A 22,789-nucleotide genomic window follows, 5' to 3' on the forward strand; every position below is an offset into this window, starting at 1 on the left:
CCGAGAAGTCATCTTTCAGCGTATTAAACCATCGAGAATTCTGGACTCCTCTGTAAATGCTGTAGTGGAGTCCACGCTGAGAAACTCAGGTAGATTGGCCACCACAGCTCTGCCCCGTCAGGACACAAACAAGCACTAAACCCGAAATTTGACTTAAACCTGCATATGGAAAAACAAACAAAAATACTACAAAATCTTAAAGTCCAGAAGGGAAACTTTCTAAGCTGACTTTACTCGTAGGTCCGCAGGTTGAGAGAGAATTCACCAACCTGAGCCAACTCAAGTCACACACCACATTGCTCATACCAGTTCAAATCCCGCATTTCACAACCCGCAGCACTAAAGCTGACGTCGCTGAACTAATTTGAATGCTGGGGTGACCTGAATCTCAGAGGTCTGTCACCCCACGCCTTGCCACTGGTAAAGCTCAACCAAGCACCAAAGGGGCTGCAAACGAGCCACTGCCTCATAGAGCACAACAGTTATCGTCACACTTCAGAAAGAGAGTAAATGCCGTCCTCCTATAGAGAATCAATAGTGGCCACGAACTGTTCAGCGAGCACAAAAGGACTCAACACCGGACCAGCAACAGCTAACTAACAAAGAGTCAGCATCTGAGACATATGCATGATCATAGTTCTGGAGTCACCTAGAAGCGTGGGTGTTGATCACAATGAGCTTCTGAGGTGGCAGAAGTTCTCAGTGGGAAAGCATCCTTCCTGTTCCATGTGCTTCTTGACATATGCACTCCAAGACCCCACTCTGTTTCCCCTACTCTGGAATGAGGCAGACCTAAGTGGAAATGGCCAAGCATTCATTCTTGGACCCGCCACTCTGGGGAGGTATGAAGAGACCACACACAGACATCCCGGCTCTGGCCCAGCCAGTGGGCCAGTGGGCAGCAGGTATAGATGCACACATTCTCAGATAACGCTGACTTTGATCCTTCAAACTACCCCAGTGTCTCTGACAGGTATTCCCACACTTGGACTTACATCACTGGGTTTGGGGGTGGTTTGCTATATGGCAAAACATATCTGGGCGAAAGACCTCACTCGGCTCTTGTAGGGAATAAAGGAGAAAGAGTATGTAAAACAAAATGCCTTTTCTGAAACATAGTGCATCCTCAATAACTGGTAGTTATCTATAATGTACCGATAACTGGAAATCACCCCTCGCATGCAATGTGAATTTATTCCTTCCTTTGTTTTGTCCTGGGAAGGAATATAAAGATGTATCCTGTGCAGTGAGCCCCTGCCTTTAATATATACACTGTAAGAGATAATAAGGTGCATATTCAAATAACCACATTAAAAACAGAATAAATAAATGCTGTGCAAATGTCTAAAGTGTGGAGAGAGCTATTCAGGGATCATAGTAGAAATCACTGGCAAGTGGGATTGATTACTTTGCCACCTTTTCTATTTGACTGCAATTTCTACAGAAAACATGGATTTTTTTTTTTTGTCTTTTCCACCTTGTGGAATTATCACTTGCTCACAATATAATATACAGATCTTAAATACATACTGGATCTAAGTCTTATTTATGCATTCGTCCATAGAACCAGAGGGCTTGACAGGGAGCAAATTTTCATTATGGCCCACAGAAGACTCAGCGTTGGATCCTAATGGAGCATTGTAAACTCACCCAGTCTAAAACACTCCGAGCCTGCTCTGCTTTAGAACTCAAGGCCGGATCCAAATGAGTCCCATGGACCCCAACAAGGTGCCCACGGGACTGCCTGCCGCTGAGGTCCTTGCTCTGAGGATGTCTGGAAGCAGCTGGTGAGCCCTAGGTAATGGGTGAGGCGCTGATGTCTGTCTGTCCTCCTTTGCCTGGTCTCCTGTCTACAGTCAGACCTTCTGCCTCCTTTTCATGGGGATCTATGATCGTTTTTAAGGCCCACCAGTGAAGCGAAGGGAGCCTCTCCGTCCCAAAGTCCTCAGTTGTATCCACCAAATCCTTCTTGCCGGCTCGAGGATTGAGGGCATCGATGTGCTTAGGACTATTAGTTCATCACAAACTCATACAAAATGCTAGAGGGGGAAATTCTGAAATCTTTTATGTTAGCTTACTGTGTTCTCTGGAAAGCATAAAGCAAGAGTGACGTAAGAGGTTTCCCTCTGGTGGAGGACACCAGTAGAACCCAGCCCACAGACTCACCTAAGCGGGGTTCACAGGGACCCATAGACACTGAATGAGCAATCACGGAGCCTGTGTGGGTCTGCACTAGGTCCTCCGCACACATGTTGAGCTTGTTACCTTGGTGTTCTTGTGAGACTCCAAACAGTGGGAGTGGGGTGTCTCTGACTCTTGCTTGTTCTTGGGACCCCTTTCCTCCTGCTGGGTTGCCTCGTCCAGTCATGATATGGGACTTGGTGCCAAGACTTACTGTAACTTGTTATACTGTGTTAAGTTGACAGCCCCGGGAGGCCCACTCTTTTCTGAAGGGAAATGGAGGAAGACTGGATCTTGAGGAGAGAGGAAGTGGCGGGGGCACTGGGAGGAGAGGAAGGGAGGAGAAACTGCAGTCAGGTTGTAATATATGAGAAAAAAGAAAAGAGGTCTTCCTCTAGGTAAATGTAAAATATCCTAGCAAAACAATAAAGGAAATTTCTTCTTTGTTTTTTATATAAAAAATATTAGTGTTTCATGTGTGTGTTTGATACAGAGCCTCAGCCCGCTTGTAGGTTGCTCACATTAGCTTTGAACTCCTGACACTCCTCATACCTGCCATACCTGGCTAGACTGGTTTATAGACTGAAGTGCATACTGGAAACACTTTTCTTGGGAAAAGCAAGAGCAGACAGCACACTACTGACAACAAGTGCTGTCACATCTAGCTCTCGTTAACTGCCTGCTTGTGAAGGTCAGGCTTACAGAGCTAAGGGACACACTGGTCTTCAGAGAGCTCGGAAACATCACGCTCTTGAACCTCCTGCAAGACCAAAGTGCTGACCTCTTGCCCTAACAAGAGGGGATGTGGACACAAACGTGTGCAAGAAATTGGCACACTCATCGATGGAAAGACAGAAAACACGCCGAGTCTCTGGGAGGAATCTCTGTTCTCCACCCATAGTGAGCAAAGGGAAAGAACTGTGTGAGCTGTGGGAATCGGAAGTCCATAGATGATCAAGGGAGACGTCATCACAATCAGAGGGCACTGGGCCCCCGTGGCACAAAAGTGTGCTTGTGTTGCAGGAAGTGGAGATCCTCATCTCCATAGCTGAGAGCCTGAGAGTGTGGCCATCAGAACCTTGGTCACGTTTGCTTCGAAATGGAAAGAAGGTGCCATAAGAAGTGTAGATGAGCCTTCGCCACCGCCAGTTTAAGGAGCTCTCTGTCCACCATGTGGGTTCTGGGTACCAAACTCAGACCGTCAGACAGAACCTGAATAATCTCTATACCCATCACTACAGACTGCTTCAAAGTAACACTTACTTAGTAAGAGCTCATGCGTGGTCTGTCTGCATGTGCATATGTGTATCGTGTGAAGGCCCAGTCCCTGAGGAGGCCAGGAGACTTGACTCCCCGGGAACAGGAGTTACAGAGGCCGTGCGTCGCCATGTGAGTACTGGGAACCAAACCTGGGGCCTCGGCAAGAGCAGTGAGGCACCCTAAAGAAGGAGCCCTCGCTCCACCCCTAAAGCATTTCTTTTACTACTTGAAGGGATTTGGTTTTTTAAATCATACCTTCAGTGACTTGAGAAATCTTTACAGATTCCAAGGTTTTCTTCAAGCCGTTTTGACACTTCTCAGCTTGGGGAAATTTGATTTTGGGGAGTGGTGTGGCACAGGAACAGGGTCTGTGGGGCACTGGCTGTCCTAGAACTCACTTTGTAGACCAGGACTCAAACTCACAGAGATCCACCTGCCTTGGCCTGGTGGGATCAAAGGCATGAGCCGCCACCACTGGGCTGAGACTTCCCAGTGTTATACTTAGATCTACGACTCAGTTAACTTTTCTGTGGTCTGAGGTATGGGTGGGCAGTTTTGTTTTTTTTTTTTTTTTTTTTTTTTTTTGTATTTAAGATCATCCTTTTCCCCCTGGCCCCCCTTTCCTTTACAGGTTTAAGGTGTTGATGTGGGTACTTGATGATTGCCACATTATATGTCACTTTAAATTCAGCCAGTGATGGCCTTCCAACTGTGGTTCGTCTTTCCAGTTGCTTCAGTTAGTTTAGGCCTTCACATGCAGGTTTAATATATTAAACTTTATGAAGGTCAAAATCATATGTAACTGAGTGACTGATAACTAATACAGAAGCCAAGGAACCCTACAGCTAAAAGAATCAAGAAAAACTACATTCGTTTCCCCCTGGCATTTCCTTCGGAATATTCTAGAAAAGAATGTGTTTCTTTTTTTTTTTTAATAAAATAAAGTGTAGCTGGGCATGGTGGTTTGTTTGCAAACCCATGAGGCAAAGACAGAACTGACATAAGTTTGAGTTCAGCCCAACTTACACAATGAGACTCTGTCTCAAATATTAAATGTGTTATCGTAGGTCAGAAAAGTCAGTCTCTCTCTCTCTCTCTCTCTCTCTCTCTCTCTCTCTCTCTCTCTCTCTCTCACACACACACACACACACACACACACACACACACACACACACACCCCTGCGATTTTATTCAGAGAAGGGGCTGAGTTCTTCTAGGTGAGAATTCAGTGAGAGATGAGTTTTCCCGGAAGGTTAGGAGGAGGAGGAAGTGGGGGAGGGAAAGGGAAAGGGAGAGGCAGCAGAGGCTGTGGTGTTAGCTGTGTGGGAGGCAAAGGAATGGCTCTGTGAGCTGTGAGCTCGAGGCAGCTAGAATGAGCACAAGTGGGGTGTCCCATAGCAGCAGCTCCTAGTGAGTGCTTGAAAGCCCTTTGCTGGTAACACACAGTTCGTTATCTCTGCTTCCTGTTCTTCTGGGGTGGGTGGGGAGGGGATGTTGTTCTCCACACTTCGTCAGTCAGGAGGAAGCAATAGGAGCAGTTGTGAGGAGACAGCTTCCTGCATGGTTCCTGTTTCCTAAGGAGGGAGAAAACTCTAAACCACAAGACAGGAAAGGATTGAGTCCCAATTTGGCTCCCTCTTTTATGGGACCCAAAGTCAAAGGCTGTCCCGTCTGAGTGACTGAAGGAGTCCGGTGTCTTCCTCACTGTCCCCTCAGCCAGCCTGCAGCAGATTGTGTATATATTTTTAAAGGTTCCCCTTATTGTTTCTTATTTGTATATCTGAGTATGTGCACGAACATAACGTACACTCAAAGCCCATAAAGTCAGCACCGGGTCCCTGGGAACTAGAGTTATAGGAGATCCGGACCCCTCAGAAGAGATTGCCGTTGCGTGTAGTTTTACCCCTTTGCTCTGGATCAGCCAAACTAACAGCCACCACTCGGCTTCCCTTGACTCCTCAGACAAAAGACACATACACAGTTCTTTTACAACGTGCCTTCTTGGCACAGTTGCTGGGCGCTGATCTCTCCTTGCTGGGAAAGCATGTCCTTACCAATGTATTATCTCCATCTCTCCACCTGTCCTAAGCTTCAGTGGCCATCCCACTAGCTCCCGCCAAACATCCCTGGCCACCGCCTGTAGTAGTGGCCAGTTCCCGTCCCCTCCACTCCTGAGACCTCACATGGTTGCTGAGTTCTTCTCCCTCCCAAGCATGACAACAGAAACGCCTCTCTCCTTGCTTGTGTCTCCTTTTCCTCCTGGGACCCGAAAGTCCCGCCTGTACCTTTCTCTGAGCAGTTGGCCCTGGATCTCTTTACTGACAAATCAAGAACCAATTGGGGAGCAGGACCTTAGCACTAGACCCACCCGCCTTCATTTGCTAAAAACTGAAGTTAGGTCACCTGAAAGAGCAGCAACCATTGGCCATGTCTCCAGCCCACAAGGCACGGAGGTTGCTGTCTGTCTGTCTGTCTGTCTGTCTGTCTGTCTGTCTGTCTGTCTGTTTTATTGATCCAACAGGCTTTTGCAAGTGTTTGCAGTCTGGACAAGGTGCATTCAATCCTTAAACAGAAAAAGTACTTCTTTCTATGCCTACTAGTTTTACATACATGTATGCATGCATGTATGTCTGTGTGTGCACCCAGTACATGGCTGTAAAGGCCAGAAGGTGGCATTAGAGCCCCCGAAGCGGGAGTCACAGACAGTTCTGAACCTACATGTGGGTTCTGGGAAGCAAAGCTGATCTGCAAAACTCAAGTGCTCTCCACCACTGAGCCATCTCTTCAGCCTAAACGTTGCTTCTTCTAGGTGGTAAAGGGGGCTCGCCCTGCTGCATCCAGCTCTGTATTGACGGTGTTTAAGACAAAAAATTGAGTTAGGGAAAGACACAGATGCAGCTTCTGCCATGCCCGTGTGCTTGGCTTTGAGCTAGTGCAGCACACAGAGGTGTTGTGCAGTTTCTTCCTCCAATAAAGCATTGCTTACTGGAGGGCTGAGGAAGCTTCATACTCAAGAAGCCAAAAATTTACAGGACTCAAAGGGTAGCAGACTGCAAGACTAACAATCCACCTCCGGAAGTTTGCAAGCAGGGAACAATTACTGGAGGGAGGAGAGGCTCCCATAGCGTGGTCCCAGGATGCAGCTTCCTGAGTCCTTCCTCAGGGCTCAGTGGGCTCTCTGAGGAGGCAGCTGCCTCTGAGTCTCCCAGGCTCCTGTACACACATTCACCTCATAAAGTTACTGTCTGATCAGACTACACTTGGCAGGAATCTGTTTTGCTCTGTTGCGGGCGCTACCTGGAGCGAACAGACGTTTGTTCACGTCTCCCCGGGAAAAGCCAGACAAGATCAAATGTAGATTCCCAACCTTGGACAGGCAACAACGGTCTTCCTTCCCGCAGCACCTTCCCGTCTAGAGAAGCAGCTTTCGCTCACCCAACCACCCTAACTCGCTCTGGGGGTGGCCTCGGGGGAGGGGGTGGGGTTAGGCAAGAGCGGACACGGAGGACAAGCTGGCGAGCTGGCAACCTGCACCTGACTTCCCGAGCGAGCGAGCGAGAGAGCGAGCGTAGGTCAAGAACAAAAGGTCGCCGTTCACTATCTGCAGCTGGGGAAAGTCCGCAGGCTGCAGGTTGCTCTGGTAACGTCGCACAAACACCCCGGGTGTGAAAGGGGGTTCCCTTTCTTGACTTAACATGAACTGTAAATTTCTGAAGTTGGAACTTTAGCCTCTCCATGGAAGTATGCTTTGGCGAGTGGAATTTCCACAGAAGTATATAGGCATACAGAAATTACCAAGACTTCACTACGCCCAGGTCTCCATTCGGCAAACACAGAGGTAAACGCAGATGACTTGAACATGAGTTGAGGCCTTAACGGGCAAGGATGAGGACAATCCAACCCAGAGGCTTAAACGCGGGACAAAGAAAATAAAAATGTCAAACGTATGACCCGTTTCCCCACGTGCCCTCTCTGCTACTCTATTAAGGGATCACAAGCCCAGATCATATTTACAAAATGATTTCCTTGTAATAAAGCAGAAAATAGAATTTTGCATTTTTAGGGGAAAGAAATCTATTTGCACTCAAGTGAATGGGCCCTAAATCAAAAGGGTGTGTTTTCCTCACCTCTAAGAGTCCATTTAAATAAAGTCTCCCTTAGAGGCCTGTCCTGTGCTATAATACACCTTTTCCTAAACAAATCATTCTCACTCTGCAGCAGCTACTACCCAAAATTTACCCACCAACTTATGAGAGTGACTAATCTCCCCCAGCCCATTCTAATCCCCAAATCCCAAAGCAAAGACACATCTTTGAGACAAAAAGACACACAGTTTATCACGGAGGAGTGTTTTCTGTGTGTGTTTGTATGCCAGGAGGGTGCTAGTGTTCACAGAGGTCACAACAGGGCATCAGGTCCTCTGAGGCTAGAACTATAGGTGACTCACGGGCCACAAGCGTTCCTAACCACTGAACCATCCTTCCAGCCCCAAGGAGCCGGTCTGTTTTAATCACACAGAAAGTGCAGCTTATGGCTGCTAGTTTTTGCCTTTCCTCTATAAAAAGAGACAACCATTCTGAAACATCTTTTCCAGCCATTCACCTTTTAGTAAGCAGCTGATTGTCTCCTACGTTATCGCCCCTCTAGGCATGTGGAGGTGAACTAGGCACACTGGCTTCTTGTTGCTAGGAGAACACTGTTTACATTTGAAAGGTAGAGGCAGATAAGGTAACTTGTGATAAACGCCTTGCTGGAGGTGAGCCAGGGACAGTGGATGTGCATAGCTTAGTTTTGTAGAAATGTTTTAACTTATTTACTGTGCACGCGTACATGCGTGCATGCGTGTACTGCTGTGCTGCTGTTTTAAACAGAATCTCAAATGTTCAATTTTACCAATAAAGACTCAGGAGCCAGATGCTAGGCTGAATGTCTGTTGGCTCAGAGACAGAGAAAGCGCCCAGCTGACCTTCCTCCTCAGTCAACATCCCAAAAGGAAAAGGAAGCTCTCTTTCCCCACACCACCTCAAAGATCCTTCAATGTCCCTCCCTTCTACTTCCTGTCTCTCTGACCGTCCTCCTAACTCCCTCTCACTCTCAACGGTTTTTCCTATGTTCACGCCGGTCAACTGGCTGTTTGTTACGACTCTTGACCAATGGTTGACTTTGTTTAATCATATTACAATAAACAGAAAGCTGTTGGTTAAAAGGTTTGGGCTAGGGCTGAGCTGCACCACAACTAGAAACTGTTTTGTTTTGGTTTTTTCAGTAAATAACACAATCCTGGGGTTCGCAGTGTGGTCAAATATCCTACAAGTGTTTGCTCACGGAAGTCAGAGCAGTTCTTTCATTTATCCACATGAGTTAATTCTTTTCATCAAACCCAGGTCTTGCCTGCTGGGCCATCTCCAGCCAGTGGCAAACAAAACCGTCCCCTCAGGCTCAGATATTTAAACACTTCATTCCCAGTGGATGGTGCTGTTTGGGAAGGCTTAGGAGGTGTGGTCTTACTGGAAGAAGTATGTCACGCGGGGCAGACTTTAAGGTTTAAAGGCCATGCACCATTCCCAGTTTTGCTCTCTGTTCCTGCAGAGTTAGAGGGATCAAGAGGTGAGCTCTCAACTTGCCATTCCAATCGCCGTGCCTGCCACTTTCCTGTCAGGTTGGATCTCACCCCTCTGGAACTGTAAGACCAAATGCACCCTTCTTTCCATGAGCCACCTTGGTCATGGTGTTTTATCAGAGCAATAAAAAGGTAACTAATACTGAAGTGACATTTCCTCTGAAACAGGAGTGGCACAAAAGGAACTACCCAAGTAACAGGGGGAGCTCTACACCTGCCCAGGCAGACGGGAGGGTGGAGAGGGAGCTCCTGAGCATGAGGAGGACAAGGAACAATGGAAACGATGTTCTCTATCTCTCCAGATCACTTTAGTCTCTACAGATTACAGGGATGGTGGGCAGAGGGAACAGGAGCAGCACCAATGGGGAGGAAGGAAGCATTAGACTGTCCTCAATATGGGATCTAGCACACCCAGATCATTGATGATGAGTACAGAGGTAGGTAGAAAAGATTAATACAGGAGCAACAGGGTAAGAACAGAATAGCGAAGGGTTGTGGACACTTGAGCCATTTCTGCCCACTCGGCCACCAGTGTTCCCTCGAAGCCAGAAAACTCACCACCATACGCTTTGGGCTGCAGCGGTTCTCAACCTCTGGGTCCCAAGGCCTTCGGGAATTGCATATCAGACATCCTAAATATCAGATATTTACACTACAATCCACAAAAGTACCAGATCATGGTTATGAAGTAGCAATGAAATAATTGTATGGTTGGGGGGGTCACCACAACATGAAGGGCTGTATTAAAGTGTCACAGCATTAGGAAGGGTGAGACCTCCCTCTAGGGAAAGGATACACGGCAAATTCCTGAAGAAAACTAGTACTTTTGTTGGGAAAGCCAAATCAGAAATGATGCAGATCTGCGGTGACCACAGAAGAAGTGGGGCCAGGCATGGCCTTGTCTGCCCCTCTTGGCCAGCCTGTTTCTGCCCCTTTCAGGCTTTCTTAGGCTGCCAGTTGCTTTTAATATATTTTAAAAACTGAAGCACATAACTTAGAAAAGTCACAGATCTCACTGAGCTTCCTGAGACAGAAACATCTTTGAAACCACCAAGGATGAGACATAAAAGTCTGTCAAGGCCGTTAGAGAGCCTCGCTTCTGAAGTGTAGATTTTAAAAGTCCTTTTCTGCCTGGGTTAGCCAGTTAATTTTTGGCTAAGTCAGAATGCGACCAAGTAACTTGCAGCACTCACTCATCAACTATGAACCAATTTTGCCAACTGGTATGGAAATGAGGGTCAAAGGTCATTCCTCCTTCTAGCTAAAGCTCAGGCACACAGGAGTCAAACTGGGATTTGTGGGAATCTTTTGAGAAAGGGTTTCGCTAAATAGCCCTGGCTGGCCTTGAACTTGCCATTTTCCTCCTGCCTCAGGATTGCTAGTTTTAAGGGCAATCCAACTCTATCATAGCAAAGCACCTGAAGAATGGTGGTTTGGATCATAAAATTGCTGTGTTCGGGAAATAAAACTCCAAATTCATTTTCTTTAGGGTTCCTAACATAAAACTACCTAACCTGCTGTTTTCCTTAGACTGCCGTTAAACAAGATGTAGCATTCTCTAGAGATGAGCAATGACGTCTTTTGTTTCCGGAGGCTGATGGTGCCTGGGTATCAGCCCCAGACACGGGGTCCATCTTGCTTTTTAACATGGCATTCCACGGCATGTAGATAAGAACGTAGATAAGCAGCACGTAGTTCTGCTAAGAACATCGCACCTAAGAACCATTTTAACAGAAACTGTTTTGCTCTTCAGGATTTCTGTTTTGTTTTAGACAAGGTCTATGTAACCTGGCTGTCCTGGAACTAGGTATGTAGACCAGGCTGCCCACAAACTCGGAGAACTGTTTCTGCCTCGGGAGTGCTGGGAGTGAAGGTGCATGCCACCTTGTCTGGCCATTTGATCTTTTTGATGGCGACTCCGTTCTGCTGCCTGGGCTAGACCTCCAATGCCTGCAGATTCTTTTGGCTCCTACTTCAAAATATATCCATAATACTCCTTGTGAGTTAATAAACATAACATAGGCAGGCAGGCACCCACCTCTGCTGCCACTGCTATCTGAGTGACCAGGTGTCCATCTGCCTACAGAACCGGAAACGCTATTACCTAATGGGAAATGCCTTCAATGTTCCAAACTAGCTTCAGCATGAGACTACAAGCCCAGTCCAAATTAGGAATGGGTTAGAAATGGCGGCTTGGCGAGACCCAGAGATTCCAAGTTTATCTCTGAAGTATCCTGCTCACCCTCGCTCAGACGCAGGACTGCCAGGGTCTGGGAAGCTCTTCGAGATTGCCTTAGCTATACAGAAGATCCAGAAGCTATTGAATGGAGGTCTGAACACAATTCAGTGACAACTTGCTCTGGTCAGTGATGGCTCCATGAGTAAAAGTACTTGTTGCCAAGCATGGTGCCCAAGTTTGATCCCTAAGGCTTTCATACACATGCCATGCCATTGTCACTCACTTCAACACATGCTTGCACGCGTGCGCACACACGCACATACACACAAATATATATAGTGCAATTTTTAAAAACTGTTTAAGTAGGGTGGATAGTGAAGGGAACACCCTTATAGAAGAAGGGGAGGGGAATGGGATCAGTGGTTTATGTCCAGGAAACCAGGAAAGGGAATAACATTTGAAATATAAATTTAAAAAAAATCCAATGAAAGAAAAAAGTGTAAAGGCACCTAAACTTGGGAATTCTGGAAGTGGCAAAGGCAATTTAAAAAAAAGAAGCCCGTAGCTCTGACAGTGATTTACTAAAAACATCTGTCATACTCGTCATACTCAAGGCAACAGAGACGGCTCAAGAACTAATCTCATCAAAAGACAAGAATGAGCCTTACAGTACCCCCGACTCCAGAAAACCCCAATTTTGGACAGATCAATGCTACACACTGTACGGATAACTTCTTTAGGGATACAAAAGTGAGCTGGGTGTGGTGATGCACACCTTCAGTCCCAGCACTCCACGGCAGAGGCAGGCCGGTCTCCGAGTTAGAGGTCAGCCTGGTCTACAAAGCTAATTCCAGGACAGCCAGAGCTACACAAAGAAAGTCTGTCTTTGCAACAACAACAACAACAACAACAACAACAACAACAACAAGAATATCGACGTGCTCTTTAGAATCGATTATAATAGCGTGACACAGTAGTAATATTTTAATAAAGCATTTACATTTATGTATTATACATGACATAGCAAACAAAAGGCACGGATAACTTCCTCTACAAAACATTTAAAAATACTCTGTTTACTCGTGACGTACACCGACTTCATCGTCTCTGGTATTTGTTACACAACGTTTTAAAAAAAAAATGAAAGTCTCATATAAAAATAGTTATTTTTCTTCATACCAACGGGCTTTCAAATTACCTGGATGTTATAGGCACTGCATAGAAGTGGTTACTAAGTACCTGAATACTTAGAAAAACAGTAAGAAACGGGCTTCCTTATGGCTGTCACACTTGGTAACTCGAGTTTCCGTTATACTTCTAAAATTACACATTCTGTAAGTATAAAGTTTTAAACATCTGTGACACGTGGCATCCCGGCAAGACGTCTTCTTTAGAAACAAGGACAACTAGTGAAGTCAACGTCTTAAGTATGCCACTATAAATAAATACTTAGAGTGTCCCAGGACACAGAGAGGCACGGAACGGGTGAAGTCTTCTGAAGTCACCGGATCCCTTCTGCAGCTGAAGGACGTCAACATAAAATCTAACTTTCCACAGGGATACAGTGTCTACAAAGCAAGAACAGAAAGGCTGTCGCTGCCCCTCCTCCAACAGTTCTAGAGTGTTTTCATTCAAGTGGTGTCTGTGTGACTTGTCCTTTTCACTTAAACATTCCTTCCCTGAAAAAGACATTCTAAAGCTAGTCATTTTGGCCTTGTTTTTAAAATATGTGGAATGCTACAGTCAACCCCTTCCCCCATTCTAAAACCTACATGCATAATGAAGTTATAAATATATACATATTCTTGGACTCATAATGAAGTTATAAATATATACATATTCTCGGATTCATAATGAAGTTATAAATATATACATATTCTCAGATTCATAATGAAGTTATAAATATACACATATTCTCGGATTCATAAAAATAATTTTATAAGCTTAAATAATTACTGAATGTTAATACAGAATGCATTAACACCTGTATAATTTTACGTTTATAAAAACTTTTTTCTTATAGCAGCATTCATATTGCAAATGAAACATGACCAAATGACATTGCACAAGGACTCTGACTGCGAATCGGCCTGTCCAGCTGCAGTGTCAGCAGAGAACATCTGTGTCCACCTACAGAACAGCTCCCACCAAAGCCTTGCCCGGGAATAACGAACCTGACCCTTACAGACGTCTGCATGTCTCCTCCATGCAGCTGCCAAGGTCTACTGAAATAGCCCCCAAAGTCTGGATCACCTTTATGCCCGGAACATTTCCGTTCAGAAGTAAATAAACATATCAATGAATAGTGATTACAACTGAATTACGTGAACTTATTAGGAATTAACTTAAGGTTCCAACACTGTGTGTGTGTGTGTGTGTGTGTGTGTGTGTGTGTGTGTGTGTGTGTAAGGAAGAAGGCTTGACATGAAACATGACGACATCATCACAAATCAAACAACCCCTCCGCCTCAAACACTCATATTCAGCTTGTTTTTGCTGAGCTCACGTTCCAGATTGCCAATCAAAGTGTCAATGCTCTCTTGCAGATCTCTGAGGTTAGCTCTCTGATCCACTGTGGACTCGATGGTCTGCACCGTCAAGTACGTCTGAAACGTGCACCCTCCTGATACAGGGACTCGTGTCTCAGTCACGCCGTCTGCTCCATCCATTTTGCCGTAGTCTCTACCGTCTCCATCTTCTAAGGGAACGTCATCATAATCCAAATCCTTGAAACTTTCTGTTGTACTTGAAGAGTAGCTCTCCCCACAGCTGCTCCAGTCCCCTGCGTAGCGGTTACTGAGTGGGCTATCCAGTCGGGCCTGCCGTGGCCTCAGCACCCCTGATGAATCTGAACCGCTCAGATTCAACACACACGGTCGCTCTTTCTTTCGCCTCAAGTAATTCAGAGAAGACGACTGCTCCAGGCACAAACTGTCTCTGGGTTCCTTGACGGTTAGACGCTGCACTAGAAGTGAACAATGCATGTACTTTAGTGACAGCCTTAAGAAGACAGAGCAGACAATGAAGCCATTTGATAATCAACTACAAACATGCGTGTGACAGAGACATGCGTTCTACTGAAAGGTCCCATGGTAATTCTTCTACTGCCACGTATAATTAGGATTAGGCGTACCACGCAGTACAACGTTCGGTGGTGCTACTTCATGCTAAATAATAACATCCCCCATAAAACTCCCAACGTTGATTAATTCTCTGTGCAAGTTAATTGCTGTCTAGCTGTAATTCTAAGCGAGTAGCTTCTCTCACATTAAAGACTACAGCGAAAAAGCAGGCAAGGCACGGTGTGTAAACAGCGGGGAATAAGAGGTCCCTTTGTACAGACATCTAGCCGAGGCAAAGGCATCTAAAGTGGTCACTCTAGCTCTGACCTTAGTGGGCCTCTTGACAGTAGTTAGCAGTGTGTCACCATTTACCAAGCAGCCCAGCTTCCACTCTGATAAAAACGCATGAATACTGGGCCTGGCCAGCAGTTACCTGAGGGTCATACAGCGTTAGCTACTAACAGTCTTCGTTTTTGGCCTGGAAATAGCACAGATATTTTATTTTCCAACTCCAGTTCGAGATTTTAACAACCTCAAATCAACATTCCTCGTGTTTAAACTATTTTCCTCTGAGACAAGCTGCCCCATTCTATCTGCCTACATCGTACTGGCCCAACAGAAGACAATAGGCCCAGGGGGTCTTCTTACAAAACAAGGCTTAGAACAGATTATTTGTCTACGGTTCTTCGTATAAAATAGACTGTAGGATGCCAAGCTGTAGTTATTAAAGATTCCCCACATTATCTATCTCTTCTCTGCTTGTTTATTCTGTTCCGCTTTCCCGTACAGTCCTTCACTGAGATAAGGGTAACAGTCAGTGGTAACATCGATGTTGCAACACAGAATGAAGGTTTATTTACAAAAGAAAACAACTTAAAGGAGTTGGGGATTTAGCTCAGTGGTAGAGCGCTTGCCTTGCAAGCGCAAGGCCCTGGGTTCGGTCCCCAGCTCCGAAAAAAAAAGAAAAAAGAAAAAAGAAAAAAAAAACCAAAAAAACCAAAACAACTTAAAGGATCCACGGTTTTCCAGACTTAATATTTCCCAACATTTTACAAAGACATTTTATTTACAGCTATATTTCAACTTTTATTTTAGACTCCGAATACTGTATGTTTCTTAAACATTTCTATTTATTACATTTCTAAGACTTATTTTGTGTATGAGTGTTGTGCCTGCACGTATACATCGTGTACCAGCTATGTGCCTGGTACCAGGAGAGGACAGAGAGGTCATGTGACCTTATCATCTTGCCGCTCCCTCGATTTCTTCCCGTCATCCTCAGCGCTATTCCCATTGGGCCTGAAGGTTTGTCAGGGAATCCGCGGCACACCAGCAGTCTGGGGGGAACCTATCTTCCTTTGGCTCAGTCAGGACTCTATTCAAACTCCACTCTTACGGTGTCTTGAAAGAACACTCAGGAAACCGATTAAATCATTTTACGTTAAACTAAAAACTCAAATTTCTGAAATATCCATGTCACCGTCTTTTAAAACTACTGACACTGGGACATTTTCCTATAAACCTGTAAGGGAAACGGCGGATCTTGGCCTTGAAGGAGAAGCTCTCCTTTCCCTACGCTGCTGACGGGCTGGTTTTCAAGAGAATGAAGGGAAAACGCAGACAACTACAGCTCTGGAAACGTGTCAGAGGGCAGTAGGTACTAAGAAACTTAACTTCTCCCTATGATTTGGGCCAGCAGAATCTTACCTTTACTTAATAGAACTATATTAGGTGACTGGAAGCGCTCTGCCAAGACCTGAGAATGATAAATAGCATCTATGACCTCACAAACTTTATAACCTTGTCGGAAATAGGAGGCCCTGCCCCAAATGTATTTGTCGTGGAGAATGTAGACTAGCAACAACTTTAACTCTACCTCTGCCTCTGGAAGGGAAAGACTGGCCTCACAACACCACCCAGTACTCTTTTCAATGGCAGAAACCATCGTTTTTTAAAAGCCCCAAACACCAAACCCGTAAAGAGAAGACTGAAAGCCTGAAGGCTTCTACTGTGCCGGGACCCCTCCCTTATCTGACTGCAAGGTCACTGGCAGAGAAGCGCAGGGCCTGCTGCGCCCTGGATGACCAGGGCAGGGAGCGGCAGACTTCACTAATATATCATCTAACTCAGAAGACAGGACTCTAGAGAAATCTCAAAGCGAATTATCTTCCTGCCCCCAAATTCAGGGGAAGCAGGGTGGGAGAGCCAAAGTACCATAAAAGCAAAATGTACAGAAAAAGAGAGAAGGAGGAAGCTGCTGGAGACTCTTGATAGCCCAGAGTGGAGGGCAATCTCTAAAGAAAAGCTAGCTCTGCCCCTCTGTGGAAGGCCTGAGCCGCAATGGCTCCCCCCCGGCCATTCCTAGGTTTCACATGCCCCGTAGCCACTGTGCCTTATTTACACGATGTCTGCCTTTCCTAAAATCCACAGCAGGCAATTTAGAGGGGGAAACCATTGTTTCCTCTCATCCTCCGCCCGGTTCTGTCTTTTGTCTAGGAAAATAACAGGTTATAGAAAAAGGTTATTATTACAACCAGCAACAAAAGTCTCTGGAATAAGATGCTGAACACGAGACGGTGGTGTAAGTCACCATTAAATACCGTCGATGGGCTGGAGAGGCAGCGCAGAGGTTACGGGTGCCGCCCGCTCCTGCATGCGCCCAGGTTCAATCCCCAGCACCCAGGCGGCTGCCAGCAACTGTCTGCGGTCCCAAGAGCAGGGGATGTGACACGGTCTTCTGGCTCCCACAGAGATGCACACAAGTGAGATGCAGACAGACAGATGTGCAAGCAAAACACACATTCAACATAAATCTTAGCTAACTCAAATGTAGCCAACGATAAATGGGTTTAAGTTTATATATGTGTGGTTACCACACAGGTAGGGGTGGGGCCTGTGAGTAACCAGATCATTGCACAAGGTGAGGACCTGAGCTCCATCCACTGGGCCCACAAGGAGGAAGGAGAGACGCTGTCCTCTGACCTCAAATGCACAATTCTTATCCACACCCACATGCGTATAAGTAAAAAACCAAACAATAAATCCTTTTACTGTGTGCGTGTGTCTGCATGCGTGTCTGTGCACCCTGTGCACACCTGGTGCCTGTGGAGCTGAGGAGAGGATTTCAGAGTCCCTGGTACCAGAGTTCTTGACAGTGTGAGTGACAGGTGGGTGCTGGGAACCGAACCTCTGGAAGAACGGCTAGTGCTCTAACCGCCGAGTCATCTCCTCAGTGCCGTGCCAACAAACTTTTAAGACCAAAATATCAAAGGTAACTGCCAGCCAGCGTGAGCTGAAGCGATTTTAAGAGTAGCCATTAGAACAGTAATTCTGTATGAAAGAAGGAGCGTGGGCTGGAGATGACTTGGTGGTTAAGAGCATTTGCTGCTTTTCCAGAGGATCCACATCTTGGTCGTTCACAATGGCCTGTTTAACTCCTGTTGCAGGGGACCCAATGCCATCTTCTGGCCTTCTCGGGCTCCCACATGCACAAGCACACCACATAAATAAAAATAAGATAAATATTTAAAAATACAAAAAGAATAGGCTTAAAAAAGGAAATGAATCCGCTTCAAAACAAATTAACTAAATAAAGGTGAGAAATTGAATATTACGTGCTATAGCCTGTGCTGATGGCCTTCAGGACACCTTGGTACTTAATTTTCACACAAAGTCTATAAACTCCAAGATGGAACACAGTAACGTCTACAGTTACAAAGAGCTTCCCAAGGTCACAGTGCCCTAAGGGAACAACTAGCATTTTGAGCCAGCTTTTAATACACACATATACACGATGGCTCAAATGTCTACAACGTTACGTGCAAACACAAAATGTAAACATCACACAATTCAGAGCAGGTGTTAATTCCTCAGTACTGAAAATGCAAAAATCTAGATTTTTTTTTTGTTTCTCCAGTCACATCTGGGCACTTTAATCATTAGCTAATCCACATGTCCCACAGCTGTTCAAGAAATGTTCTCCAGAGAATCCCTTACCTGGCCAGAGTTGGAGCAAGTAGTGAAGAACTTCGATGTGCTTCTTAAAGTCCAAAGCACTCGCAAGCTCTTCAGAATCGGAGAAGACTCTGTTGTTGTGGGTCGACGTCTCTTGCCTCTGATTAAGCAACACTGGTCCAAAGCACACGGCCAAATTCTGGCAGGTCATCTTGTTCACTTCGTGGTAAGAAGCCACCAGTTTCAGATGATCTAACAACATCTTTAGGGTTGCCTGAGTATGCCGAAACATGAATTAATCCAGTAAGTCTAAATGTCTTACTATCGTCTATATAAATAAAATACTTAGCAATATATTCTAAATTCCACTGGCCTCCTTAGGAATTACATCTCCCATCAGCTCCCTCCTCTTCCCTCTCCAAAGTGTTAACAACAGCTGTGGCCACGGGAAGCCATGTTAAATACCATGGGTTTCAAGTGGGGACTGCTACACTAGGCAGCCTGAGGTTAGGGCTTAGGCCGCAACTGTGGTGATCCTCCAGGAAAGGATGGCTTTCGAAGGTCAGCACGCTTCTCCTGTCTTCCCGTCACGCTTTTTAACTAATAGATATTTTAAGCAGATAAAACTATGAAAGGGGGGAAATATAACCCCATCCCAGCACTCCAGACACAGAGGCAGGTAGACTGCTTGAGTTCGAGGCCAGCTTGGTCTACAGAGAGAGTTTTAGAGAGAAACCAACCCTATCACAGACAGACAGACAGACACACACACACACACACACACTGCCCCCCTTAGAATGCTGTTCTAAATCCTTAATTAATAAAGGATGTTGGCACTAGGTGGGGCCAAGGGAACCCAACAGAAGAGGAGGAAGGATTGTAGGAGCCGGAGGGGTCAAAGACACCATGAGAGACAGCCCACAAAATCAACTAAGCAGGGCTCACGGGAGAGACTGAAGTGGAAGCAACAAGCAAGCAGCCTGCCTGGGTCTGAGCTAGGCTCTCTGCCTGTCTCTTACAGTTGTGTAACCTGGTGTCCCTGTGGGACTCCCAACGATGAGTGGAGTGGGGTGACTGACTCTCTTGACTGCGCTGGCGACCCTTTTCCTCTTACTGGGCTGCCACATTCAGTTGTGATAAGGGGGTTCTGTGTGCTCCCTGTATCTTGTTAGGTCTCTTTGGTGGGTATCCCTGGGAGGCCTGCTCTGCTCTTCGAAGAACAACCAAGAAGGAGTTAATCTGGGAGAGAGGGGAAGCAGGGAAGGGACTGGGAGGAGTGGGAGGAGGGGAACTGGGAGGGACGTAATGTATGAAAGAAGATTAAAAGCTAAAAAATAATAATAATAATAATAAAGAAATAAAGGGAGTTGGCTGAAAAAGTTTTAAGCACCTATGTAAAAGATTGATTTTTTTTGAAGTAGTATATTTTATCATCGTCTTAAGAAATAAGCTCTGTAAATTGTATTTATAAACAAATTTATAAATATAATTTATAAATTAAACAATTTCTTTATAAATTATACTAAACAATAGGATGTGAATTTAAAACTGATAATTACGGGCTGGAGCGATGGCTTAATGGTTAATTAAGAGTGTTGGCCGCTCTTGCAGCAAACAAGGGGTCAGTTCCTGGCACTTCTATCAAGCAGGTCACGATGGCCGTTAACTCCAGCTCCAGGAGGTCTGGCACCCTCCTCTGACTGCTGTGGGCACCAGACATGCATGTGGTGCACAAGCACACATTCGGGCCCTCGTACATACACACAAAATGAGGTAAAATCTACCTGTAAAGCAGAACTTAGAAGGCACATTCATGCCTGGGCTAAAGTTACACACAGAAAACAGGAAACTGATTCCCAGAGACATCTAGGAAGCAGTTAAGGCAGAGACAGAACCCGCCTGCCACAAATGGCACCACGAGTCCTGAGAGACGGTGCTGACGGAGCTACACGGCTAACACGTGCGCTAGGTCTCGGCAAAGACCTCTGTGGAGCGGACTTGCCTTCTCGACGTCTGGCAGGCAGTTCAGTAGGTCGACAGTAAACCAGGAGTCACTGGACTCGTTCTCACAGCCATTCGACGACATTTTCAAAGGACTCTTCACCATGGCGTCTAACACGGCCTGGTACAGCTGCTTCGTTATTAGGGGAGAAGGGAGTTCTCTCAGGTAGTCCTTCAGAACACCTGTGGAATTAGACCGGAGACAGGAGTGACGGGTCTGCGCAGGGCAGTAAGCACAGCGGACTCGAATCTTAGAAAGAACTGGAAGAGCTTGAAGGGGCTCGAGACCCCATATGAACAACAATGCCAACCAACCAGAGCTTCCAGGGACTAAGCCACTACCTAAAGACTATACATGGACTGACCCTGGACTCCGACCTCATAGGTAGCAATGAATAGCCTAGTAAGAGCACCAGTGGAAGGGGAAGCCCTTGGTCCTGCCAAGACTGAACCCCCAGTGAAAGTGATTGTTGGTGGGAGGGTGGTAATGGGCGGAGGATGGGTAGGGAACACCCATAGAGAAGGGGAAGGGGAGGAATTAGGGGAATGTTGGCCAGGAAACCGGGAAGGGGAATAACAATCGAAATGTAAATAAGAAATACTCAAGTTAATAAAGATGGAAAAAGGGGTTGGGGATTTAGCTCAGTGGTAGAGCGCTTGCCTAGCAAGCGCAAGGCCCTAGGTTCAGTCCCCAGCTCCGGAAAAAAAAAAAAAATAAAGATGGAAAAAAAAACAAAACAAACAAACCATGAGCATTATGGCAGTGAACATCAACACTGAAAAACAGTTTAAATGGCAACGTGAACGGTACTGTCACAAAACACTGACGGTTTATGGTCCTGTACGTTGCCTGAGTAACTGACTTTGTTTCGGAGCATGCTGAGATGCAGACACAATGTCCATGGTTTTGCGAAGTCGTGATGAAAGCCGTTCTTGATCCATAAGCCCTGTGGGCTCCTGCCCCTGTGTGAAGCCCCTGCACATATAAGTTAGGAAGAGATACAAACGCTGGCTGTAAGCTATTAAGTTACCCAGATTTTGAACGTCAAGGTTTTTAAGGGACACTGAAAGGCAACTATCAGTCCAAAGCCTTTGTAAATCACAAAGGGACATCAATGACTCTCCGGGAGAACGCTACACATGTATCTTAAACAGACACACAAGATCATTACTCCAGTGCTACGCTGTCATACGAAAGGAGAAAGATCACTCCTCACACCAAGCAAACTAAAGCAAAAGTGGCTGGGCACAGTGCAGAATGTCTTTAACCCCAGCACGGAGGAGACGGATTTCTGTGAGTTCGAGGACAGCCTGCTCTACAGAGTGAGTTCCGGGACAGCCAGAGCTGTTACACTTAGAAACCCTGTGTCAAAAACCAAAACCAAAACAAAACAAACCCACACAAAAACGGGAAAACAAAGCAAAACAAACAAACAAACAAAAAAGCCAAAGGTCAAGAGCTAAAGGCACACTGGTCACTACAAAAGAGAAGCCTGCTGAATACTAGCTCTAAGGAGTTCATTTTCAAAAGCATCTGTGATTCAGCAGAATTGGAGAAGGTGGAACACGATTCTTTGCCAGATTTCGTTTGGGCTTTACGATCCAACTGAGTCTTGAAGATGCTGCTTGAAATGGGGACACGGGAGGAACTACAGCCTAGCAGATAGGAAGAAGATTGTCTACGGGACAGGTGGGTTTGCTCCCTACAAAACTTGGAGGCTCAGGAGGACACGAGCAAAGGGCGGGGCCTGAGGATGAGCAGCTGAAAGACGGCTGTTGCTCAGGTGTAAGCCTAGCGGTCTGAATTGAAGGTCATCTTCTGTTACACAGCAAATTCCATGATGGCCTGATAACAGGGGCCCTGTCTCCTACCCCCAAGTGTGTGTGTGTATGGGGGGGGGCAAACAGACAGAGACAGACAGCCACAGACAGACAGACACAGGCAGACAAGCAGGCAGGCGACTCGGGAAGCAATAAGCAGAGACAAGAGATGACTAGGAAGTAACTCCAAAGGGAAGAGCGCTCTCAAACACGACTAAGGAAGAGAAATAAAAGATGCCATGTGGCGAGAAAGTGTGGTGTCAGGATGAGGAGAAAGGCATGGATGTTGCCCAGGAAGACAGATGGGGTAAGCTGTGTCAAGACAGAGCTTCAGGTATCCAATGGTGTGCAGTAATAACCAGGTTAATAAGAATGGTCATAAATACCCTGGGGAACGGACCGTTCCGTTCTGGTCCGTTCCGCGATCCCTTGCCAGGGCCCTGTATTTATAAACAAATTCCTCCGTGAGTCTACGGCAGAGGCTTTTTGTAGCTAGCAGTAAGAGACAATGACTCAGAGGCAATGAGAGATAAGGACAAGCAGTCACAAGCAACAAAGGCCAGTCAGAGAGCCCGTCGGGATTTGAATGGGCATGAAAGAACACAGCAGAAAGGTCTCCAAGGCCCAGGAGAGAGGGCCCGTAATCACCTGGGGAGGTCCCCAGAGCAGAAAGCAGAGACTCCTGAGAAAACAGAAAGGAGTGGAATCACT

The 22,789-nt window shown here is 46.1% G+C and overlaps 1 protein-coding gene across 1 annotated transcript in view; it reads right to left on the minus strand.

Moving 5' to 3' along the window:
* Window positions 1-13,683: 13,683 nt before the first annotated feature.
* The window catches only part of Syde2 (synapse defective Rho GTPase homolog 2), a 31,095-nt gene continuing 21,989 nt past the window's right edge, over window positions 13,684-22,789 (minus strand). The window contains 3 exon segments of the mRNA XM_032897213.1: window positions 13,684-14,205; window positions 18,299-18,530; window positions 20,259-20,440. Coding sequence (XP_032753104.1) covers window positions 13,709-14,205; window positions 18,299-18,530; window positions 20,259-20,440 — 911 coding nt within the window. The 3' untranslated portion in view covers window positions 13,684-13,708.

Source organism: Rattus rattus, chromosome 3 (assembly GCF_011064425.1).
Source record: "Rattus rattus isolate New Zealand chromosome 3, Rrattus_CSIRO_v1, whole genome shotgun sequence".
Classification (NCBI taxonomy): Eukaryota; Metazoa; Chordata; class Mammalia; order Rodentia; family Muridae; genus Rattus; species Rattus rattus.